Source organism: Ostrinia nubilalis, chromosome 20, assembly GCF_963855985.1.
Source record: "Ostrinia nubilalis chromosome 20, ilOstNubi1.1, whole genome shotgun sequence".
NCBI lineage: Eukaryota > Metazoa > Arthropoda > Insecta > Lepidoptera > Crambidae > Ostrinia > Ostrinia nubilalis.
In genome coordinates this window covers 13,041,006-13,067,394 of record NC_087107.1, presented here as the reverse complement: position 1 = coordinate 13,067,394, position 26,389 = coordinate 13,041,006, and the positions used below count along the sequence as shown (strand labels likewise).

Below are 26,389 nucleotides of genomic sequence, written 5' to 3'. Positions count from 1 at the left end.
GGAATCGACTGAGATGGCTCTTTCCCTGTTGCAAGATGCTCAGAAGTTGCAGCTACCTTTGTAAAAAGTGGTGTTGGCTTCGGTGCGTTTTTCGCTGCTTTTTGGTTTGCCGGTAACTTATTTACTATCTCATTTTGCATGCTTTCCAACTGCAGCCTTTCAACCTGGAACAAGTCTAGAAGAATATAATATGTATATTCTATTAAATTATCTAATAACAATAACAAAAGAAGACATTGAGGTAAAGTTTCTAACCTGTAAAGCGTTGCGCTGAGCTCTAATTTTCGCTAAGGCATTTTCTATCCACTTTCGTTCCGCAAGAAGCTGCGCTTCTTCTCGCATCCGATTTGTCAACGAATAATATTTTGCATCATTCATAATTACTTTTTAATATAATAATAAAAAAACATAACGATTTATTGGAATTACAAAGAAAAACAAAGTACAAACAATCATTTTTTTTTTTTTTTTTTTTTTTTTTTTTTGGACTATCCCGCGGATTTATTGCCGCAGTGATTCTGCCAATGTCAAGTGTTTAAGGAGACACACACTTTAGTCCGCTTCAGTAATATTTTAGATAATGCTGCAGTTTTTTCCCCTTCTTTGTTTTTTTTTTTTTCCCTTTTTTTTTTTTTTTTAAACCTTAAAACCACCACCTAAAACAACAATAAACATCACAGTCAAACGACACAACAATTATGTTAATAGGGAAAGAGGAGTTACAATAATTTTATAGTTTAATGTCATAGACAGCACAATATTTACTTAGATATTTAATACAAAAGTGTTGAGTTAATATATATTGGAAGTTGAAAGGACGAGGAGTTTTAAGGGGAAGAATGTCATATAAAGAAACAGAATAATTTTTACAATTAAAGAAAATATGCTCAGGGGAACCTTCGTCTTCTCCACAATCACATAATGGGCTATTTCTCACATTAATTTTATGGAGGAAAACTGGAGTACATGCGTGACCAATGCGAAGACGGCATATCGTTGACACTATGCGTTTATCTATCCCTTTCTGTTTAAAAAACCACGGTTTTCTGGGAATTATTGGTTGGATATTGGCATAGTGTCGACCTTTTGTTTTAGACGATTCGTTGAAACGGATCTGCCATTGGTCAACAAGGTCTCTGAGTGCTAATGGTAAAGTGTCACAAGCATATAACGTATTAAGAGGAGACCCTGCATGTGCAGCTTCTCCCGCCCATAGGTCAACCTGTTCATTGCCGCGGATACCACTATGACCTGGAATCCACCCTAGTGCAACCTGAATGTCTTCACTGTGACAACGAAAGAGAATGTTTTTAATAGCCAGCAGGGTAGGTGAGATTAGCTTACTTCTGAATATATTACTAGATAAGGCCTGTAGGCAACTCTTTGAGTCTGAAAGAATGATAGACTTATTTAATTTATGGGAGAAAACATAAGAAAGAGCCTCTAGAATAGCCAGCGATTCACCTGTGTAAACAGAAGATTCTTTTGGAGACTTAAAGCTTAAAAGAATTTTAAATTTAGGAATCCATACCGCACTACCAACAAGTCCATCCTCTGAAGACTTAGAGGCATCCGTGTAGATAGGTAGCCAGTGTTGCCAATCTCTAGCTAAGCATTCAGTAAGTTTGGAATCAGCCGCAAGGTCGCCTTTTGAGATACCTAAATCTAAGACAACATGGGGTGGAAAGATCAGAGCATCATAATCAGTTTGAAATATAGGATTTTGATGAAACGTAACTACGGGGTGGGACAATGAAGAAAGTTTTCTAAGACTAGTTATTAATCTAGGGGACTCTTTATGGGACCAGTATTTGCAAGAGGGAAGAGAAATTAAATCAGATAGATCTTGGAGTCGGGGTATCAGAGGATGACGGGCAAATTGGCTAACTTTAAATGTGAATCTATCAGACAGATATTGACGTCTAAGATCTAGAGGAGGGTCTACACTCTCAACTTGTAGGGCATTTTTTGGAGAGGACCGCATAGCTCCCAAGATAATTCTTAGACCTTTAGCTTGAATTTTATCTAATTTCGACAATGCTTCTTTACTGCAGGGTTCTAATAGAAAAGACCCATAGTCAAGATGGCTACGAACTACTGCATTGTATAATAGTTTTTGGCAATAAGGATGGGATCCCCACCAGACTCCAGAAAGGGATTTAAGAATGTTAATACCCTTCTCGCACTTTAGGATGACTTGATTAAAATGAGGTATGCCAGACATTTTAGAGTCAAGAAGAACTCCAAGGAATTTAACTTTTTCGTCGACAGGAATGAGCTGATTATTGCATGAAATTTCTACAGAGGGGGGATATTTTTTCCTTGAAAATAGTACAACGTTACTTTTGGGAATTGATAGAGCTAGACCATGGTCGTCCAACCATATACTTAAATAATACAGAGCTGAATTTAAACGCGATGAAATATCTTCAATTGATTTCCCAGAAGCATAAAGGCAAATGTCATCAGCATATTGAAGGATATTAGAAAAACATGAAACGCTTTCCTCAAGATCGTAGGTATAAATACTATATAAAATAGGGCTTAGAACTGAACCTTGAGGCAGACCTTTCCAGACATATCGTGGGGGTAAAAGTTGGCCATTTGAACGGATTTTGAGCAATCTGCCCATAAGCAAGTTGGTTGCACAATGGACTAACCTCACAGGGAGACTCACGCGAAGCATCTTCTGTCTGAGCACCGGAAGTTGAACATTGTCATATGCAGAAGCTATGTCCAAAAAGACGCCAACTAAGAACTCCCCTTTCGAAAAGGTGATACGAATGTCTGACGTTAAAATGCTCAGGCTGTCCATGGTACCCCTAGATTTACGGAAGCCAAACTGACTATTCGCGAGAATATCTCTATTTTCCACTATCCATTCTAAGCGGTTTTTCAGTAAATGTTCAAGAACTTTGCATAGAGTAGAGGATAGGGCAATTGGTCTATATGAAGATGACACGGAGGCATCTTTTCCAGGTTTCAGAATGGGAATAACTATTTGAGTTCTCCAGGACTCCGGAATTATACCAGACATAAAAATAGAATTAGCTATATCTAAATAAAATTTCTCCCCAATTGGGCCAAGATGAGTTAAAAATGAATAGGGAATTCCGTCCTCTCCTGGAGAGGAATCTCGAAGTCCCGAAAGAGCACATCTTAGTTCAGGTAAAGAAAAGGGTTGATCAAATTTATCCGAACTCTGGAGGTTAGGATAAGGGGTAGGTATACAATTTTCAGCAGGGACAAAGGGGGGAGTCAGCCCATCTGCAAAGCCATTTAGCCAAACAGATGGGTCGTTTGAAGAAGGAGATTCTATAAATGACCCACGAAAGCGGCGGATTTTTTTCCAAACTGCTGCGGAAGGGGACCTAGGAGTGAGGGATTCGCAAAATTTAATCCACCCACATTTCTTTTTTTTTGATAAGAGACGCTTAGTACGAGCCTCCACTTGTTTATACTTTAAGAAGTTCTCCATGGTCATAGAGGCATTATAATCTTTTTCTGTCGATTTACGAAGTTTAATCATCTCCGAGCATTCCGAGTCCCACCATGGAGGGGGAGCGATTTTTTTACGATTAATCTTTTTTCGAGGGAATTGTGAATCCGCAGCAGATAACAATGACTCTACAAATATGGAGCACTTCTCGTTTACATCGGTGGAAGGGGAGCTAATATGGTTTGATAGGAGTCTGTCTACCTCTGATGCATAATTGGACCAGTCTACATTATGTAATTTGTATTTAAGTAATGGAGGGGGAGCTGGAGTAGGTAATACTGATTGGGGCTTTTTAATAATAATGGGGAAGTGATCACTACCATAAGCCTCTGGAAGAACCCACCATGAACAGAGAGATGCAAGGGAAGAGGAGCATACTGAGAGGTCAACAGCTGATCTAGGATCTTGATTAGGATATACTCGTCTTGTCGGGGATCCATCGTTCAGGACACATAAATTGAGATCCTCAAATATATCCATTAGTTGAACAGAGAAGGAATCACAGCTGTGAGCACCCCAGGCGATATGATGGGCATTAAAATCTCCTAACAGAAGGATAGGAGGAGGAAGTGAGGAAAAAGTAGTCAATAATTCTGGGATAAGAGAAGGGGTAGGGTGAGGAATATAAATGGACATAATAGAAATATTCATAACACGAGCAGCCACAGCGTTAAAAGCTGGACTGTGGGGAGGGATGGAGAGAAGAGAGTATGAATAGCATTTCTTGATAAGAAGACAACAACCTCCGTAGCTATCATCTCTGTCATCTCTAAGGCAGGCATATCCTGGAACCCTGAATAGGGAACCTGGTCTCAGCCATGTCTCAGAGATGGCAGCGACTGCCACTGAGTGCTGGTTAAATAAATAAATTAGATCAGATTTTTTCGGACGGACACTTTTACTGTTCCATTGAAGAAACTGAGAAGTGTCCGTCGTCATCTTTATCGTCTGAGGATCGAAGAGATTTAGGTAATTTGTTGAAGAGGATATGAAGTTTAGAGGCAACGTTGTTCGGTAGTGAGTCACTAAATTTTGAGAGAATTACTGTGAGCATTGACAGGCAATTTTCTATTAGTTGGTCATTCTCAGATACATCTGAGTGGGAACAACCTTGTAGTGCGCAACCGTTAGGTAACTGAGAAGGGACATCAGCAACCAAAGCCTGGTGGGCCTGCCTATCATATCCTTTGGACAGAGAGGACCTGCTGCGGGGAGTAGGTGGATTAATCCTTCTAGATGCACTTGGTGTTTGTTGGAAGGGGATTGATCTTGGGGGAGATTGTGGTGATGGGAAGGAAGCAAAAAGTGAATTACGAACTTCTTTTGCAACATCGTTATATGGTTTTCTTGTTTTAGGAGTTAAGTCTGAAGCATCCAAATATGAAAGACCTTCTTGAGACATAAGTTGCTTTATCCTTTTCTGTCTGATGTGTTCTGGGCAGTTTTTGTCTGTAGCCAGATGGGCCCCTGTGCAAAGTAGACAAGTAGATTTCTCATCAGGAACATTACAAGCGTCACCAGAGTGGTTTTGAGCGCAACGGAAACAACGGGGTTTAGAGCGACACTGATTTTTTATGTGACCGAACCTACAGCAACTGTGGCACTGTATAGTTGGAAGCTGGTATACTTCCACCACCAGAGAGGTGTGGAACGAGTATATCCTATTTGGGAGTTTTTGCCCAGAAAATGTGAGGACCACAGTTTGTGTAGGAGCCCAAATAGTATTCCCATTATTGGACACCTTTCTGTTAAGACGTCTGGCTTTTAAAACGAATCCGAATCCCTCTGGGATTTCAAGAGAGTTAATAAACTCATCGAGGGACCAATCTACCGGGACACCACGGACTAGACCCATGCGAGTAATATGGTATGTGGGAATCGTGGCATTGTATTTGTTGTCTGTCAGTACCTGGGAATTAACAAAATTGTTGGCATCTTCTCCAGAGGTGAATTCGACTGCAATTTTATTTCTGCCAACATTTCTAACGCCATCTTTGGCGATGCCTTTAATGTAGTTTCGGTGTAGAAATTGGCCAAACTTAATGGGGCGGATAGTGGTACCCGCGGCAGGGTCAGGTTCAGTACGAGAGCAATGAACAATAAATGGGCCGTTGTCGATTGCTGTGTATATACGTGCCTCAGTGAAGCTGGGGTGGGTATATATAGATTGAATGGAGGTCGACGATTCCTCTGAGTCCCGAGTGCGTTTGTCTAAGGTTTCCTTGCCAGTCGGCTCCAACGGAAGCGTACGTTTTCTTTTTTCAACATTTCGTTGGCTCTCGTCAGAGAAAACCGGCTGAGAAATCATAATAGCATCGTCCGGAGGATCCGGAGGTTTGGGGGGTACATCCATAATTGATGCCCTCAGAAGAGATAGGATTTAGGGATAAAGGAAATAGACAATAACAAAACAAATAGTGTTAAACACTTACCCAGCACCCACAAATATCACAACACTTAGAAAAGGGAAAGAAAAGTTATTTATAAAAGTGAAAAAAGGAAAATAAATTTCGCGCGATGTGGCTCACTTCAACATCAACGGCAGAATCTACAAACAATCATCTCATCAGCTGATTGACTGACAGTGCAACTGACGTTAGTGACAATTATGACAACAAAAATCTAATTTCGCTTTTTGTCTATTAACCAATGATGGGCTAGACAACGTTTGTACTGCATGTTTATTATTGGCTAGTAATTACGAAAGAGGCCAATATGATGTGCAACTGGGTTTATTATTTATTTTTATTTCGCCTGCAGTGGTGTGAATAAAACGCACTGAACGTCACAACGTAATATTGTTTATGTTTCAAAAATACCTCCAATTTTATCGCGCAATTTATAAATAAGTATTTAATTTATTCAACAACCAGTAGCCAGTTGTACCAGTTGCCTCCGTGCGGGATCTACGCTGTTTTATTTCGTCGACATCATCATCAAGCTAGTAAATATGAGTTCATTTGAGTATTCGGACACAGAATGCGAGTACGAAGTATGTGGGCGCCGTTCCAACTCAGGCTCGGCTGCGCTGCCGTTTGACCCGTCTGCTTTGGAGAAGGTGATACTCACCATCAGTGATAGCTTCGATTTCCGTGTGGTGATGAGTGATGAACGAGTCAAGGGCGCGATGTTGGTCACCACAGGCCTGGCGCTGGCTGGGGGGCTCATCGGGAACCATTATGGAGGGAAAATTGGCGCGGCCGTTGGAGGAGCGATCGGTGGAGCTTGCGGCATTGGCATTGTTGGTTAGTTACATTAAATACCTACTTATCTAAAAATGTCTGAATTTTATAGTAGCTTTTTCGCTAAATAATAGAAGGGCGAGAATAGGGTAACCACCTTTAAATCCGTTATAATATTTTTGAATCTACCCTCAAAAGATCATAATCGGATACCTAGTAAAAATTGATATTTTCTTAACAAGGGGATTTTTTGCGCCCATAAATATGCATGTTTCATTCTTAGATTTAATTTTATTTTTATTTTATTTTATTTTATTTGTTTAACAATGTTTCAACGGCATTAAATTGTTCAATTAATCAATTTATTATAAGATTTCTAAGTAGGTAGCAACGAAATATCAATGATAATGAGATAAATACGTCGGTGCTAGACTAATAAAGATAAAGCTGCACAGCTGCACAAACAATAGGTATAATTGTTTACAAGTTCATACAAACTTTCATTTATAGATAGATAAAAACAACGTAGATTTGATTAAGCGCCTATTTACTTATTAAGTACGCCAAAAGATTTCTAAACTTTCGTTCGGTGTGCATTTAATTTAAGGGTAGGTATCTGCACCAACTTTATCAATCCGGTGCATTAGTTTTGGACTTGTAGCTGTACTGGCATGCCTTTTTGCTATCACAAAACACGATAATTACGTATATTATAGGTATTATAGGATATTTCTTGATCATCAAATCCTCATCTCCATTATTTTGGTCCCCAGCCGTATCGATGAGGGACATTTGGGAGGAGATAAAGTCGAAACTGTCCGAGCTCTTCGACATCGTGTACGACTATCTGGCCGGCATGGGGCTGGACGACTACAAGCGCGCCGCCATGTTCCTGGCCCAGAATAGCGGGAACACCACCCAGCTGGCCTCGGTCATCGCGCAGACCGCCTCAGGACTGCTGGGGAAAAGGATCCTGTCCAGCCTGACTGCTGCTTGAATTATGATGAAGGTTAAGGTTTGAAGGATTGTAAATGAGCTATGATTTTTATTAATTTACAATTTATTATTCAAAAAATGTGACATGATATTCTGCTTGTTGTTGTTGGATGACTATCTACCGACATTGTTAAAAAAATAAGTTTCAGATAATGTTTCAGATATGCAATTTTTGAAAAGTATTTAAAAGACCTCTTCGTTTATGTTATTGCATGATATTTTGATAGCAGAAAATAAAGAAAACGCGAGAATAAAGGTATACTGTATTTAATAAAATGAATTGAATGTAGGTAGGGAGATATGATAATACTTACTTAATGACTTCTTATTTTTATTATATCTTATTTTATTTTATTTAAATCAATTTCATTCAAAAGCATAAGGCAGGCCTTGTGTTTTTTCAAACAAAGTTAATTGTTCTTTAAAAAGTGTAACTCGACTGGAGATTAAATTTTAATAAGTAAGACGAATAATGATTAAATATTTTGTATCGATCGTTTATTTTATTGACCTAAATAAATATTTTACTAAAATGTTGTGTTGTGTTATACTATTAGTAGTTTATTGCATACCTAACCATTATGTTTGTACACATGAATAGGCTTATCCAGCCTGGTATTTGACATAATCGCGGGAATAATACTTACCTACCCTCATCATCTTAGAGAAACTTAACATTTTGGTACTAAATTACAATAATTTAAATAAAAGTTCTTTCTTCGTTTAATTTCATACTTTTATCGACATTTTTTGCTATTTTTACATCGATATTTCATACTCACTAGTGGATTGTCTATGGTAAATAAATTGGTGATTGACTGACACTAATTGACAGGAGAATCAACTGTGCGCAGATTTGTGTCGCGGAATTTTGTTTGTGTTTGTTGTTGTGGTGGGTAAGTATTTAGATATAACAAAATAGTGTTATATTTAAATTATGAGCTACATTGTGCTTCGCGATCTTGCAGTGAATAACTAAAACAGCGGATTAATCTTTGCCCAGATACGTCGTTCTTTCCACGATGTCTTTGGCAATCCAGCCTTATGTATCCAACGAAGTGAGGTTCGATCCGAATTGGATTGAGCAAATTCTATTACAAATCGGTGAGTAATTATATTCGTTCTAATTCCCTTACACATGTTGTAAGCATGTGACTTAAGTCACAGTACATTTTATTAAAAAAGTCTGTCCTATCCACCAACCTTTTGTGAGCAATAAAAAGAAGTATGACTTTGACCATTGTGCAGTTGTACTTTTTTTAAACAATTTTGAATTCTCTCCAACATGTTTGATTGCCTATTTTTAAGAATTTTGTCCATTCAATTTCATTAAAAAATGTCTTTTTTCAGCTGACGCATTTGACATCCGTATACAATGGGATAGAGACACAGCGATCATGACCGGAGTGTTCACAGTGGCGGGTGGCCTGATCGGTGGGTTCGCCGGTGGGAGGATGGGGGCAGCACTCGGTGCTGGCATCGGTGGTGCGACGGGGTTAGGAGTTTCTAGTAAGTGTTGTACTGATACTGTAGTATGCAAGTCTTGTTTTTCCTCATGATCATCATCATTTTGCTAATTGCTCATAAGATAGGCCCCCTTAATTTAATTTATTGTCCGTGGTGCATAATCTTTTCTTAAAGGTTTTTAAACCTTTGTTTGTCACCTGTCATCCGCTTTGCAATGGAGGGAAGTCGAACCTTAATTTCGAACTCCTCCTATGTTCTTCTGATTAATTTCGTTGCGGGTCCAATGACAGTTTAATTTTCCCTCGGGACAAACTTGACCTTCATTGGTTGGGTTTTTGTGGCGGTCAAGCTGTAGATCCTGGCTACACAGGAGTTGCAGTGGTGGGAACGAGAGGTGGGAATAGTCCCGATCATCATCATTTCAGCCACAGATCGTCTACTGCTGAACATAGGTCTCCTCCAATGATTTCCATGTTGATCAATTGGTAGTTGTTGATATTTTTTCCTATTATTTATTATTCCTTCAAGTTGTTTCACAACAATTTTGAGTTCAATCCTTACTAGTGATGCTCATGCACAGATTTGCTGATCCAGATCTGTGGGCTCATGACACTTCATTAACTACTCTTTCATTCTTGATGTTCTATTGAAGATTTTATGGGTCTATAAATAATTAAATATTAAATAGTCCTCATTAAACTTGAAACAAAATATAATTTGAAACTTATTTTCAGCATTGGTCTCGCTGCGAGAGATTTGGGACACAGTGAAAGAGAAACTAAAAGAGTTGCTGTACATCGTTTTCAACTACCTAAGGCGCTTGGACCCTGTGGATTATGCCCGGGCGTTTGATATCCTCATGGCATGCACGGCCAGTCGTCGTGAGCTGGTTTTCACGATCTTAGATTTCGTTGCCCATAAACTGGGAAGGGAAGTATTCTCAAGTATTACTGTAGCTTAGAAACGGAAATTAAAATAGTTTAGTAGCATCTTTGACAATATCACTGAGTGATAATAACAGATTTGTTTTAGAATGTGTTTTGTTACGTAGGTAGGGTAGGATTGGTGATTTTTTTTCTTTAAAATCTTAATTCGTAGTCAATGTGTATATTTTTTAAGTTTTTTTACAATTTGTAGTTTTAGTAGAGTTGCACACATTTTGTCATTAATAGATTGTGGATTTTTATTTTTGATAATAGTTTTAAATGTAATACTACAAAATAATATGAATCTAATGTTGTGGTGTCTATCAATTAGTTGATATAATTTATTCACATGTACCTAATAAAAAGCAGGTTGTGAGATTATGTAACCGTCCCAGAAATAATTAGTTAAATTTTAAATGATGTACATCTGTTCCTTAGAGAGTCAACATATCAAAATAATAATAATCACCATAATATTATTTTTCAATTTTCTGGCATGACTGTGTTATACCAAAAATTTAATTATTTATTTGATGACTGATGAATTAGTGTTGTCGCCGCTCAATTTTAGCCATAGTTATATTTTAAGAAATTGGCCTTAATAGAATTTAATATAGTATTTATGAATAATGCTTTATTTTTATTTTTGTGTAACCTCCTAAAATGCTATAGGTACTGAGCGTTTCATCCACGAAGGCGCGCCCCAGCATTCTTCCGCTAATGTTCGAGTGTTATCGGTACACGCTAAATTATCCACAAGTGGACACACACATTACAATAATGACGCTCGGATTGCTCGGATCAAACTCCCCGCACCCCGCGCTTCCCTCAACCAAAAATTGGTGGAGCGCGACTACGTGGATGAAACGATCTATACTAAAGCCTGGTCCCGTGAATCCCGTCCAATGACCCCAAGCTACCCATCCCTATCGCTCGCGCGTAATTATGTTGCTGTCGCGCTCGCACACTCACTGCGGGCGCCCGTCGCACAGTCGCGACAGCAACATAATTACGCGCGAGCGATAGGGATGGGTAGCTTGGGGTCATTGGACGGGATTCTACGTGCTCACGGACCAGGCTTTACAATAAAAAAAATTCCTGTGCTGGGCACACTAGTTTGGTGTTTGTAGATTCCATAATAGGAATTATCAAGAAGAGTTAAACTTTAAATTGCTGTGTGAGTATGTGGGAACTTTTATAAACAGGAATAGGAAAATAATAGCCCGAATAAAAAATCCAACTCTTATTTATTAGTGCGTAACACATAAAGGAACGATTTGCGAACTATCACATCTATTTGGGAATTCTAAGGACATCACGTTTCCATAGACTATGTTAGACTTATTCTAAGAGCTGACAGAATAAATTATTATTCAATAAATAAATAAATTAACATTAAGTAAGATCATACAATTAGGACAAAAATCCGAAGGCCAGGTTTCCACCAAGGCGGAGCAGAGCGGAGAAGTGTTTAGAATAATTGAAAGAAAGAAAGAAAGAATGATTTATTTGGCACACAAAAAAAGAAACAATAAATCAGGACATTCATATGGAAATAAAAATAAAAAAAAACAATAATAATAATACTTAAATGTCTATAAAGGCGATGTGCCAAAAAGGACGCCCACTCAGTATATCCAGCCAGCTAAATGCATGGCTGGACACTGATTTTCAGTGGACGCCTTGGGCTTATGGGCATGCTGTGTTATAAAAATAATCAATACAACGAGAAAAAAAAAATCAGATTTCGTTATTTTCCCTTTTCGTCTCCCCTCTGCTGTGAAATCGTATAGAAAAATTTGACGGTGACACTTCTCTTCTCCGCTCTGCTAAGGAACCGGCCCTAAAGCACACATTCAGTGAATAATCGAGCTTTACGATTACACCAAATAAATATCTGACAGAAATAGGGAACCAGTGGGCTGTGTGTGAGTTTACATCAAACGCGCTCACAAAAATGTAAGAAAGTTTTAGTTTTTGAGCATTTCCCGCTAGGGGCGCTGTACAATCCGTCATACATTTACTGTCATTTTTAACGCGCTCAGCGCGTTTGATGTAAACACACTAGGCCCTCAGATGACTTCAACCTCAGTTTATTTACCATTATGTAGGTACAGTCAGCGCCAAATAGTTCGTGACATCCAAAGTAGCCAATAATTTTGCAACACTTCTTTGTTATAATTGAAATAAGGTTATGGTGTCAACTTTTTGGCCACTTTGGGCGTCACGAACTAATGAGGGCTATCGTTTTTATACTTAACAGTTGGCACCCCTGGCAATTGACAGGACCTTACTCTACAGTGGCGCCATCTTGATTGCAAATGCGATAGTCCTCCTACCACTTTAGCGCTCACCAGTTGGTGCCACTGTCTTCGCTACTAGCAAGTGACAGGACCTTACTCTACAGTGGCGCTAACTGGTAAGCGCTAAAACGATAGCCCTCATTGACGCTGACTATACTAGATGTGGCTTTGGAATCGACACAGAAAATAATGTTATAACACTTATAACTCCGAATACAATAACTAAAGTATTATTTAACAAAACCTCTTAGATTCTTAACACCACACAACATACTATCTAGTAAAAAATATAATAAATAAAAACATTAATTTATACTTAAGTACGATGTCATAAGTTTCATTAACTTATTCTATTACTAAAACAAATGCTTATCATAAATATACTTTTTAATAAGCTGTGAATCTAATAATGCAAGGTTTAGAGTGCTTCAATGAACACATTGTGTATATTTTAGGCATGAGTTTTAAGTTAATTTGTTTATTTAACACTGTTCTACTTACGTTCACCAGTTGGCGCCACTGGCGAGTCAAATTTAATTTGTGACATGCCAGTGGCGCCAATACAACTGGTGAGCGCAAATACAACTCAAGTTTATTAAAATTAAATACTACCTTACTTTGTACTGCAGTAACGTTTCCAGCATGACAGTTATTTGTCGAGGCGCTTTATTTTTTCTTATTTAATACCTTATTAAGTATAGGATTTATTTTAGTCATATTCTAATAAATAGGAATGTCATTTTACAAGTGCATCATTTTCAACATACAATGTGATCTATAACTCTTTTTTAAACACACACGCAATGGTGGAATACATAAAAGTACTTGCGCATCCATGTTGTGACATAACGAAAATAAGTAGGTATGTCAGTCAAAATAAACACAAAGAAGAATAAAATATTATTTTGACTGAATCATGTCTATTTTATACACTTTTGTTTTACAAAAAAAGTAGAATCAACATAAATATTACTCGTGGTTAATAAAATAAATACTACGTGCCCGAAATACATGGATGTCCGAAATGCAGCTAAGTGTCATGAAATAAAATTGAGATTACTTCTAACAAGGAATCTTAGGTATTTTCTTACAGCTAAAACATTAGGTTTCCCTGTTATTCATAAAATTAAACAGTTATGACGTAAGCTTATATTAAATAGTTCAGTTAGTGAGATTTTTGCGAAGTAGTAATCTGTATTTCAGAGATGATTTCATTTGAAAAAATATTTCAGTTTGTTAGAGGCAAAATATTTTTTTAGTAAAAAAAACTGCTGTTGTTGTGAATAAATAGTCTTAAAGCACTAACGTTTAAAACAATAAATAACTTAGTACTAAATAAATTAAATTAAAACCGTTAATTTTCAAGATCTATTTTCAATTTTGTATATTTTCTAAGGCTTTTTGATATTATTATCAATAAATGAGTTAGTAACGATATTTCTAATGCAAAAGCGTTATAGTAATTGAAACTCCAAACAAACTCATCAAATGCGTTTCAAGAAAAGGAGCACTGGTTACGTATGAACGAATCGATATAATTTTGTAATATAATTTTTAAGTCTTTAAAACACTACTCTAGTGTGTTCTATTAATTTTCTGTTATAAATAAATAAATAATTGGATTAAAATAACTATTCCTAAATGTCGTCATAATATTGCAAAAGCAAAGGCTCGCTAAGCATAGTTTTCAACGTATTAGCTAATTAAGATTAAAAACTCTCAAAATAGATAATAAATAAAAAGCACAACACAAATTATCGTAAAGTAAGGGACAAATAAAAACAAATGTAAAGTCCCATCACAGCTTACGTGTCTAATGGCAAAATTACAATAACCCAAAATTACGAAGTGGGCGTAACTTCCATTACTGGGTCTGGTTTGAAATGGTCGCGTCATATGTGGTCTCTCAACGGAATCTACGGCAGAAACTTAGATGCAACTCAAAAGTAACTAGAAGTTGCAATTACGTTGCAATTGCGTTTCATCGTGTGTTCTGGGCCTTAGTATGTAGTACTGTTGCATATCGATAGTAAAGGCAAAAATAATAGTGTTTATAGCACTATCGACATCCTGAATTTATCGATGTTCTCTCAACACTAGCGTGTAGATAATGCAAGCACGAGTCCACAGATAAAGTCACCCTATCAGTAGACCCCAGGGACTTATAAAAAAAAATATGGCCCTCTCAGGGTAAACTAACCCAAAATTAAATATAATGGCGCCAGTACACTATGCGGCACACTGAAGGACGGCTGGGGGAAAGAAAGTAATCGAGTACTTGCGCCATAAAAATGTAGAATTGTAGATAGATGTGTCCATAGGACTTTGGTACCGCGTTAAACTGGAAAATAGAAAATGACCTTGCCAGTTCACCGCGGTATCTTACAAATAAAACGGATAACTCTCACAGTTAGTAGTTCTATTGCTGCTCGTCCTGCATGGCGGTTTTGAGCTCCATAGCTAACTTGTAGCCGAGCTCCGGCCGCCTGTCGCGACCTTCCACCATTGCTGCTACCTGTAAGTATAATGGTATCATTTTAAAACTTTGAAGCTTAACATATTAAATTAACGATTGTGGTCAAATACATGCCTTGTTATGCATAAAAAAGCACAATTTCAGGCGTTGAAAGCTGTGGTCGTAAGTAGAAACTATTCAAAATTTTTGTTAGAACCAACAATTGTATTTTTGTATATCCAGGATTTACAGCGAATTGAAGAAAAACATTACCTGAAGAAAAACATTAGCCCATCTTAACATGGACTAGCTACCTTACCTAACACCCTGTATATCGACCGCGGTAAAAAAAAACATATGATGAAGATTTTAGTTCTTGAAAATTTCCGCTAGGGGCGCTGTACAATCCGTCATACATCTATGTCACTTTTTTACACAGTCAATATCGAATGCGTTTGACGTAAACTCACTACGCCTGGATACGAGCAGTACAGGACCGCATGCGTAATACAGATTTTAGCAACCAGTTGCTAGTTGCGAAAACCCTTATTGCAACGCAATGAGGGTTTCGCGAATGAAAGATCCGCTAGATGGCGGGACGTGGATGTGGGGTCTGACTGCTGCGTGATTGGTGGATTTTGACATATCTGTCAATGTCATGTCAAAAATAACCAATAATTCAGCATTTGGACCTCGCGTCTACGTATTGCCATCTGGCGGATTTTTCAGTCGCGAAAACCCTCATTGCAATCATTTATAGCATTTTTTCGAAGCTAGATGACAAAATTTCAATTATTTGTCCATCAGACAGATCGTTTCAGCCAAATGAAACAGATAATTAGAAAATATTAAACTCGCATTTTTTATTTTCTTCCATAATTAAATAATAACAGTGCTACATCGAGTTGAAATGGCGCGTTACGTCACGCTTGAGTAGATTTTTTACTCAAAAGTGATGTCACGCGACATTTTAACTCAATGTAATACTGTAATTATTCGGTCATGAAAAATATGAAAAAATATGTGTGAGTTGCAAGAGTATAGTTGTTCTCACCTCGTGGGTGGTGACGATGACGCCGTTGTGGTTGACGATGGTGGCCTTGGTCTGCTCGATGTCGGCGAGGTCGACGCCGCGGCTGGCGTCGTCCACCAGGATCGCTCGGTAGCCGATGGCCAGCGCGTCCGCTATCGTCGCTCCTGTGGAGCCAAGAGGAATTGGTTACCAGATGGCGCCACCAACTAATTGGTCACCGCTCATATTGTGGGTCTATTTGTACTAGCACTTACCAATTGGTGCCTTTAGCTAGTAAGGTCCACTCGTTAATACCGCTAATTATTGAACGTTTTAACTATGCATATTGGTTATACTGTAAACTACACTCGACATTAAATAAACTGCACCTTCCGCGACGCGAACTTTAAAGATTTTCTTCTGACTCAATCATGGTACCCCAACAATATTGGTGTTATTTGAAAGCCCAATAAATTTCCTTAAAGAAAAACACATTTCATTTCTAAATAAATGATTAACATATACCATCAATGTGACTTGAAAAAAGACCTCATTTTGGGCTCACCTCTGGGATCAATTAGACCAATTTTCATGGTTATAAAACCCAATAATGATCTCACATGTCCTCTTTAATAGATGGATAGCTATTAATCCCAACTTAACAGTTTTATAGTCATAAAAGTTGGCTCAACCTATTTTTTGAAGAAGTGACTCTGGATTCTTCTACAGACACATTTTTGGGGTAAAAACCTTTCCTTTAATGAAATGAAGTTTAGAACTAGGCTTTTAAATGGTAATATAGTATATTAATATTGGTGGGAAGTGGGGATGCATACGTTTGAAAGTGCTTGTCGCGGGTGGGTCGATTTTTATGATGACCAGTGTATTTAACTGTCGCTTGGGGGCGCGTCAGACCACTTAAGGTAACTGAAGATAACTTAAAGGGGCGTGTCTGTCCCGGCCCCGCCCACTCACCCACACAGACGTCGTAGGCCAGGCCGCAGATGTAGATATCGGTGGCTCCTCGAAGCCGCAGCTGTGAGATGAGGCTGGTATCGGTCAGCTTCTTGTTGTCCCAGAAGACCGAGTAAGAATCCACTTCAGGGTTCGTGCCTTTGTACACCTTCACCGCGCCTTCCACTATCTGGAAAATGATACAATGGATTTGTAATAACCATAGATCACAGAAACTATAATTAACTTTTAAAAAAAATAAAACCGACTTCAAATGCGTGAACACAAAAAAAAACTAAATATTAAAAATATTGCGTATAAAAAAGTTCAACCCCAATTTTCTACTCTTGGGGGTGAAATATTTTCTTCAAATTCGCATGAAACCACCCTTTTGATAATACCTATTCAAAAAAAAAAAATAATCGTTCAAATTGATTTATAATCGGCGGAGATATTGCGTATAAAAAAGTTCATCCCCAATTTTCCACCCTTGGGGGTTGTTTTTTCTATTATTAAATTTAAATGGGACCACCCTTAAGGTATTACCTATACGCCGAAAAAAGATTTGTTCAAATCGGTTCATAATTGGCGGAGTTATCGCGTAACAAACATAGAAAAAAAAAAAGACATACGGGTCGAATTGAGAACCTCCTCCTTTTTTGAAGTCGGTTGAAAAGGAGATGTGACAAGAGGGCGGGCCGGTGTCGCTGCAATATGCCCAAAAACAGAACACATTGCTCGTGACAGCAATGATGACAGCAGCGACGTCATAATGTAAACAGTTTACATTGCTTGCGTAGTACCAGGCCTGTTCATCTCCGCGAGTTTACATCGAAAACAAAACACGCACGATTGCCCCCTACAAGAGTACTATTCGACAAGGCCTCACATACGAGCGAACATTGACTCACGCACGCGTATTCTTGTGTATGATGGAAAAAAATAAAGAAAATGGTGTACTAAATACTGTGCAGTATTTAACTGCCTAAATAATAATAAAAACACAGAATGTACTTTTTTAAGTTGCCTCAAGACACTGAGAGGTAAATAAGTAGTTAATATTATTCATGATAATTCATGCTAAATCATGTATTTCCTCCGCCATTTTCTGCAGATTGGCACCTCACGTCACATCATTTTACCGAAGTCAGCCCTATAGCTTCGGCGCAGTACCGATCACTGACGTTTGTCAACAAAACTTCTGACAAACTTGTTTGACTCTTGAGACAAGCTAAATTACACCATATTGTTAATGACATTGAGCATACATTTTTTTAAATACCTTCGCGAAGTAAAACTTCTGTACGTAGTACTTATTATTATTCTGTGGTAGTACTAAAGATTATTCGAACGTTGAATACTGATACCGCAGTGGATAATGAGCACATATTTTGATTACTTTGTGTGTGTGAATTTCTAATGCGACACTGAGTTTCGAACTCAGTGCATTAGTTGGGATCTTTCTAGATGTCTATGGTAGTAACCATCTATCGCAACTATTTTTCCCAACTTCCACGTTTTCCTTTGCCTTTTTTTACCTCATTCCCTTAGATAGTTTACACCAGATGTCCTAAAAAGGCAAAGTGAAATGAAGTGATCCTATTTGATTTTGTCCACCAGCTTAGCTCAAAAACCAGCTTAACCTTTTTTACGTATTGCAGAACACAGTAATTTAAAAAAAATACCTTACTCCTAACCTAAGTTTGTCTTCAAAGGTTGACAAAGTAGTGAAGCCAAGGCCACGAGCTTATTACCGGCTCATCAATATTTGAAAACGTCTGCAAATTACACGTTGGGACGTCATAAATCCAAGCTCTGGGTTACCGGCGATGTCATATTGCCGTAATAGGTACAGTCAGCGTCGAATACTTCGTGACCCCCAAAGTAGCCAGAAAGTTCGAAAAACGTCTTTGTTACAATTGGAATAAGGTTGTCTTGTCAACTTTTGGCCACTTTGGGTGTCATGGACTTGACGCTGACTGTACATACATTTTAATGCAAAGTCGCTTTTATCACAGATACGTAAGATATAGATATAAGATACCTTGTTAAGCCTCATGTCACAGAATAATAATAAGTGTGCCGTCGTGTGTATGTTCATTTCGCGAAATTGCTAGATATTTTGTCAAATTATAGATTTGATCGACATTGTGGTATTAAAGTTATGCTATAAATGGGTATTAAACCAGTCTGTTTATATTTTGAAAGAAAATAGATTTTAAACAGCGCTATCCAGGTTTACATAAAATAAGTATGTCTATGCAATCAAAAGTTCGCATTATGTGAGGACCGAAGCGACATCTGGCGTAAAAAGGCCTTCGCTTCATCGGGAGGGTTCCAGCACGGAATAGTGTTTGCTTCTAAAGGGGTCTTGGGAGTCTAACCTTGAGATCCTTTGCAGCTCGTGTCCTCAACGCAGTGTCGCGGCCACAGCCTTTGCTTATTCGTTTGGGTTCCAGTAAGCTCTAAGTACATATTTAGTTTTCAAAAGGCCTTTTGGTTTTGTTCCCCAGTCGACGAAGTACATGATGTCGTGCCCTGCGTGCCCAAACAACTGCACGCAGGAAGATTAATGTATGCTACTGACAACGCCACTCTTGTAGCGGAGTTTAGGGCTAACACTGTATAGGTTTATGTCGACACAAGAAGAACAAAAGGAAAATCTAGTCTAGCTTGGGGGTCTAATAGTATCATGGCTCGAGGGTCTAACCTTGAGATCCTTATGCAGCTCGGCGCCCCACGTGTCCTGCACGCAGTGTCGCGGCCACAGCCTCTGCTTCATGGGCGGGGGCCCCGCAAACACCACTGTGTCGTATGCCTGTGCTTTGTCTGCTGACACCTGAAGAAAAACAGGTAGATAGGCTTGATTTTACACGACACTAAGGGCTATATTTCACCAGGACACCATGGCGGCGCAACCAGTCGCCACTACCAACAAAATGTATACAGCTCTATAGAGAGTTACTCACCTGGTCTCCGTTTTGGTTGCGTAAAGCTGTATACATTTTGTTGGTAGCGGCGACTGGTTGTGCCGCCATGGTGTCCCGGTGAAATATAGCCCTAACGGGTAACGGGACTATTCCAACCTCTCGTTCCCACCGCTGAAACTCCTGTGTAGCCAGGTTCTACAGCTTGACCACCATAAAAACCCAACCAGTGAAGGTCAAGTTTGTCCCGAGGTAAAGTTAAACTGTCATTGGACCCGCAACGAAATTAATCAGAAGAACATAGGAGGAGATCGAAGTTGAGGAACTAAACTGGTAAGTAGACGGTCTTTTCCAATCAAATTGATGTAAATATTTATTGGAATTTGGTTGAAAAAGAGGCTGACAAAGGTGACTGAGTTTCTTCCGCCAATTCTTCTCAGCACATAAATGTTGTCCGAAATGGTGGTAGGGCAAGCTATTTGGGACGTATTTAATCGCCCCGGAAAGGGCCTATGTACTGAATGAAAGATTTGTATTTGTAAGAAAGAAGTTGCTAGTTGCTACTGACTACTACTAACCATAATTCCCAATTTAGTTTGAAAGCTTCATTGAAGTTTGTGATTGTAGAATAACAGAAAGAGTTTCTTGTTTTGGAGAATACCATGCCTATTACGGGTTACCTGGTGCTAAGTTCGTAACAGCCTAAATGATAGAGGATGAAAAGCGGAAATTCAGAGGGGTCGTTGAACTTCGTCATTCATGGTCAATATCCCAAATGAAATCTGCTGTAATTGAAATAAAAAGAACAGTCATCATCAACTATTTTTGTTCTAAAGCTGTAAAAGGACATCGTCAGCATGAGCCCCGGTTCGTAAACCTTTTTCTGACAATTTTAAAGTGAACTTGACCTTGTGGTGGCGTCATGACGCGGCGTCACGCGATGACGCCCGCCGCGCCCCGGTCGAGTGTCTTGGGAGACTCCACGAGACTGGCTCAAGTGAGACATTGAAATGAAATGTCTTCATTCAATTTTGACCAAGATTTGGCAGATAAAAAATCGCAAATTCTGGCTTTGGTAGATGAGTGACGAAGTTCGGCGAATCGCATGAAAACGTCACACCAAAGTTTGATGGTGCGTGAGCGCACGCACGCACTGTTAAAGTGCGTTTTATTTCTTAGCTTATTTCAAATTATGGCAGGTTACGCCAGCACAATGTAGCGGAAAAAATTGGGAGATCTTTTGTTTTAAAGGACGTTGTTGCTCTGGTGGAACATAGTTTGATATTTTAGTTAAGTTAACTGGGTTTTTCGAAAATAAATAATATCAATCGTTTTCAATAGAGCTATGTTTAACGTCTCACAGAGATGATTGGGAGATCAAGGCTGTGACCTTACCTGTTAAAAATTGTTATTCAGGTAAAAATAAGCATGAATGAGTGTCCTAAAAAAACTTTTTGGTTGGTCACATCAACAAATTCGCGTGATAGACAGCGTTTATCGGGTATCGATGTGTAGCTATTTTAAAACATACGCAAGATCGGGCCTTTGTCCCAAAAAACTAATCGATTCATTCGCGAAGGGGTGAAGTGATATCGATTTAACATTTACTTTTATTGGCCGAATAAAAGATTTCGGATCATTATGAATTACTGCGGTGGTTATGTCAAGAGGTGTTATTTGTTCATAGTTTAAGTTTCTGATGAATATAATCAGATAATACAGATTCCGATTATACAGTATTGTTACAAAATAAAATCTATTACAAATGTTTTTTGAAACTTCGGGCTAGCAACAAACATTGCAAGTGGTATGGTGGTCCTGAAGAAATGGCTAGATAGAAATCTCCTCACTCTAAACCTCAGTAAAACCAAATACTTATGTTTCCATAAGACACGACCATCAAGTCCAACAGATACCACTGTGCTTAAAGTACATTCTTGTAATTCTTCCTCGTGCTCTTGTATTCCTATTGCTCGGTCGGATCACATAAGGTACCTGGGGGTAGAAGTGGATGAAAACCTGTCCTTCAAACATCACATCGCTTCACTTACATCCAAAACTAGAAAGCAAATTCATGTCATGCGCCTTCTGCGGAACTCAGCTGATAAGCTCCTACTCAAGACAGTTTACATAGCCCTTTGTCAGAGCCTCGTCAGCTACTGCATCACGGCGTGGGGTGGCGTTGGCGTAACAACCATGATAAGACTTGAGCGGGCTCAACGATCAGTCCTAAAGGTTATGCTGAAAAAACCTTATCGTTACCCCACAAGGGACCTTTACAATGACGCAAACGTACTGAATGTGAGACAACTATACCTTCTAAGGGTCTTCTGTATTGCTCATCGCAACACCTTAAATTCTCCAAACTATCCTGACATTCTAAAAAAGAGATTATTCCACATTCCATCGTACCCAGTTAAGACCACATTTGCTAGGAACCACCTTAACTTCAGGCTCCCTTTTATCTACAACAAAATAACACGCTTTTGTGACATCAGATTCTCCTCAGTTCGGCAGGCTGCCAGAGACGTCACTAAATGGCTACTTTCCCTCTCGTACCTGGAAACGGAAAACCTACTCAAAATACCACAATAATTGACTACATACAGTGCAGGTACTCACACACGCTCACACACACTCATACAATATATCTCCACTCTTGTATAATTTGCTTGTTGTTGTAAATATGTATTATGTAAGTAAATTACCTAAAGTCAGTCGTCAATTCAGTCCACCCGCATAATAATTGCTTGGCAAAATGTTATTTGGTTTCTCGCGATACAGGTACATACCTAGTGCGAGAACCGCTACCAACACTTCTTTACAATCCACCATAGCATGTAATTAGCTTAAGACTGTCATTCCGTTTTTTGTAAATCTGTCTTGCTTAAATAAAGATTTTTATTATTATTTATTTAAACTGAACAATAGTTTACTGATGATCACTAGAGACGATACTAGGTATATTTAATCGGTAGTTGCATTACCTATATCAATGCAATAATTGAAATGCAAGATTAACTCGAGTGTTTACAATAACGATTATGATATAATTGTTAAATATAATAAATTATGTACTTGTTGTTTTGTTTTCATGAAGTTTAATTTCTAATAGCATAGTCCTTTCCATAAGCACGCTGTGCAACTTTGAGCTTCTTAATGAGGTACAGTGAGAGGCCACGTGATGGGGCAGCATTATTCCAGAACGGGTCTCCACTCCAGTGTCCACCCACAAGGTGGACCGACGTCCTCATAAAGGTAGCAGGAAGGCGCTGGATGCAGGCCGCTATACCGGGCGATGTGGAAATCATTGGGGGAGGCCTATGTTCAGCAGTGGACGTCCTGTGGCTGAAATGATGATGATGATAACTGCAACTTAGCAAGCTGAAGTGGCAATGATGATAACTGCAACTTGGCAAGCTGAAGTGGCAATGGGCAGGATGTGACGCAGAACTGACGGCCGATAGGGCAGCAAGGTTCTGGAGTGGAGGCCTCGTACCGTAAAGCGCACCGTAGGACGTCCACCCACAAGATAGTCCGACGACCTCATAAAGGTAGCAGGAAGGCGCTGACGTCTTAGGCCTCAGCCTCGAATTTAGCGGGCAGCGGGGCGGCGGCGGTAGCGGCAGGATCTTATGCGTAAAATCAAATAAACCGGTTCTTGAAAACAGCGGCGCGGGAGCGGGCAACGAGCGGGCAGCGCACTCCTTTTTTTGCCCACAATAAATCGAGCGTTAGGAATAAATTTGAATCGAAATAAAATTGTCGCCGTTGTTCAGACATTACGTTTGCGAATAAAAACAAATATCTCGACAACACAACCCCGAACACAACACTTCGCCGCTAAAGCGCCGCGCGAGCTGCCCGCTTGTTTCGAGAACGGGTCTGCGTTGCCCGCCCCGCCGCTAAATTCGAGGCTGAGGCCTTATGGCTGAAATGATGATGATGAAAGCCTCAACTTACGGGGCTGGACGGGTGAAGCTCCCGCATGTGCACGTTGTCTATGAAGGACACGTGGTCGGGCGGGTGCCAGTCCAGCGAGTAGAACACGCAGTCGAACGACACCGTCTCCAGCAGCCGGTTAATCGGCTCCACCACCTGGAGAACAGACAAGTTCTAGAAACTGCCTGGAGTGATTCTAAAGTCCGGTCGCCGAGCAGATAGAATTTCGTTCAATGACTCCAAGCTACCCATCCTTATCACTCGCACGTATGAGGAACGCCAAGAAGAAGTTAGGTAAAAAAGAATAAAAGGGCGCTGGATGCAAGCTGCTTCCAATCGACCAATCTGGAAATCATTGGAGAAGCAGCAGTGGATGTTCTGTGGCTGAAACGATGATGATGATGCCTAGCTCGCATCTGATATAATAATTTAGTAAGCTTTTGAAAAAGAGGTTGACAATAGTGTCTGTGTTTCTTGCGCTACTTCTTTTCAGGACTGGCCCACATTATAGTCTTGAAGCAGTGGTTGGATTCATCATCATCATTTCAGCCATAGGACGTCCACTGCTGAACAAACATAGGCCTCCCCCAATGATTTCTACAGTAGTAGGATTGGTTTAATTCTGTTTCAAAGAAAGAATACAGGCGGGTGCACCTTCAAACTTTTCCATTTTCCAAGGATTTTCGTTACTGCCAAGTTTATGCAAACAAAATTATTGCTTTATTTACCTACTTCGGAATACTTTTGTAAAGATCAAGAAAAAATATGACGGCAATATCCACAAGGCGATCCAAACTTTCAGCATAATGGCCAACTTATTGAATTGGAGTGTCACTGCGTGCGGGAGGGCCTTAAAACCATTGATGGTAGGGTGACCATCTAGCAAGGGAATGTCCGGACAAAAGTTTAGAAGTTTCAGAAACAGAACTAAGTAGCTCAGAAGGAAGAGCAGTCGCCCGGCAAGGGAAAGGTCCGGCAAAGTCATAAAGTTGATATTACCTATTTACCTGTTGTCAGTCAGCACTGATCGACACGAAGGAGTGGTAGAGTTCAAGTAATACTGAGACGTGTAATAGCGCTTTTTAAAGACCTACTTGCAAAAAATAAATGAGTGTATGAATGAATGTAACTTTATTTAATACTCAATAGTTTATTGCATCCATAATGTTTACAAAATTATGGACCCTGTCGGGCACTGCATTTTAGGAGAGAGGAAGATTTTTTAGATTTATTGCATTAATTATTCTATGATTATTAAGTTAATAAATAAAAAAATAATAAAAGTTAATAAAGGAGAGAACTGTGTGTTTATTGATAAAAAAATCCTTGTGCTATTGTTTAGTTTCAAAGTTGTTTGTTTTCACCATTTTAGACTACAGACAAAAATGAATTTCACAGTAAATTGTTGTTTTTTTCTTCAAATAAATGTTAATTTGGACATGATGAAAAGACACAAACAGCATTTTTTTTTTTCAATTCACCTTTTTAATACTAAATCCAGACATGTCCGGACAAATACCGACTGATGGCGACCCTAGCTGAACTGAACCGATTCTTCAGGACAATGGGCCAATAAATTAGCTTTAACAGCGACGGGTACCTATTGAACGGTAATCCATTCGGAGGGTACTTCCGCGCTCTTTGTTGCTATAATTTGCTATGACATTTGTTAGGGCATGACCTACCTTCAACAATAGTCTGTGGTTTTTTTATACGTAGAACATTGTATTAAATTAATCAACCTTTTACGGCTAGGCCTCCAGCCTTAATTACATTTGTGGTTAAAAACATTTTTTATAAAGCTACTACACTCGCGAGCAAAAGTATGGAATCACTTACATGAAGTTGTTTCCACGCGATCTTGTGTACTAACGAATTTGTTAGTAACAAAAAAAGTGACACCATTTTAAAGATCAAACTTTTAACTTTAAATTGATACCAAATTCATTTAAATCACACCAGTATTTAAAAAGATATCGCGGTTGATGTGAAGAAGTAAGGAAAAAGACATGTATCAACTGTTTGATACGTCGCGAGTTGCGGCCTATTTACCCCTTATAAAAGCACGTGTTTTCGGATTTTTGCTTTCACACATTGATCCATACACATCTCCGCTTCTTTTGACACTTTACCTGGGATTCTACACCTTCAGAAGCAGCACAAATCGTTGCAATATTGCAAGAAGGGCTCAACCAGCGGGCTGTCGCATGTCAGCTCCACATAAGCCAGTCCTGGATTTCGAAAGTTTTAGGACGCTTTCGGGAGACTGGTAGCTTTATCTCGAGACCAGTTCTGAACAGCGCCGGTGCACATCGCAGAGGGATGACCGTTTTTTCATGTCAACCCCTCTATGAAATCGTCATTTGACTGGTATCGAAGTCCAGCAAGAGCTCAAAAATGTTCGTAGGATAGCTGTTAGCAAGTGGTCAGTTCGTCTAAGATATAAGGAATAGAATTTGACTCAAAAAAGGCCTGCCACAGGCTCGAAACTGACGGCAGGTCACCGACAAACACGCCTTTAATTTGTTCGCACACATTTTGATGGGAAGGCGAGTAATGGAGGCGAGTTTTGTTCTCCAAAGAATGCAAACTGTGTTTGCAGTGCAGCAGTCGAAGAGGTCGGGTCTATAGGCGGCCTGGGGAGCGATTTGTGCAGTGCTGGGGCGCTGAAATAGTGACTTATGGGGGTGGCTTGCTCGACTTCCCATCGAGATGTGTACGAGCAA

At 39.2% G+C, this 26,389-nt stretch overlaps 2 protein-coding genes and 2 long non-coding RNA genes across 7 annotated transcripts in view; 2 read left to right on the top strand and 2 right to left on the bottom strand.

Annotated features, from left to right (window-relative positions):
* Positions 1–446: 446 nt before the first annotated feature.
* Positions 447–6,046, bottom strand: LOC135081695 (uncharacterized). The gene is made up of 2 exons (XR_010259241.1): positions 5,932–6,046; positions 447–656 (listed from the first exon to the last, which is right to left on the bottom strand). It is a non-coding gene; the product is annotated as an uncharacterized LOC135081695 (long non-coding RNA).
* A 245-nt stretch (positions 6,047–6,291) lies between these two features.
* On the top strand, positions 6,292–8,214 carry LOC135081802 (uncharacterized). The gene is made up of 2 exons (XM_063976588.1): positions 6,292–6,744; positions 7,455–8,214. The coding sequence occupies exons 1-2, from the start codon at positions 6,450–6,452 to the stop codon at positions 7,676–7,678; spliced, it is 519 nt and encodes a 172-aa protein (XP_063832658.1). The 5' UTR covers positions 6,292–6,449; the 3' UTR covers positions 7,679–8,214.
* Positions 8,215–8,491: 277 nt separating this feature from the next.
* Positions 8,492–10,483, top strand: LOC135081801 (uncharacterized). 4 transcript variants are annotated; one of them, XR_010259274.1, is made up of 4 exons: positions 8,492–8,573; positions 8,681–8,781; positions 9,028–9,186; positions 9,879–10,483. It is a non-coding gene; the product is annotated as an uncharacterized LOC135081801 (long non-coding RNA). The 4 variants fall into 4 exon arrangements; XR_010259275.1 differs by having other exon boundaries at positions 8,496–8,573; positions 8,646–8,781; XR_010259277.1 differs by having other exon boundaries at positions 8,498–8,569.
* Positions 10,484–14,653: 4,170 nt separating this feature from the next.
* Positions 14,654–26,389, bottom strand: part of LOC135081694 (uncharacterized) — a 106,683-nt gene continuing 94,947 nt past the window's right edge. Inside the window, exons 4-8 of the mRNA XM_063976484.1 lie at positions 23,685–23,819; positions 19,505–19,633; positions 16,816–16,984; positions 15,883–16,025; positions 14,654–14,888 (exon numbers count right to left, since the gene is read on the bottom strand). Of these exons, the coding sequence (XP_063832554.1) occupies positions 14,793–14,888; positions 15,883–16,025; positions 16,816–16,984; positions 19,505–19,633; positions 23,685–23,819 (672 nt within the window). The 3' untranslated portion in view covers positions 14,654–14,792. The remainder of the gene's footprint in view (positions 14,889–15,882; positions 16,026–16,815; positions 16,985–19,504; positions 19,634–23,684; positions 23,820–26,389) is intronic.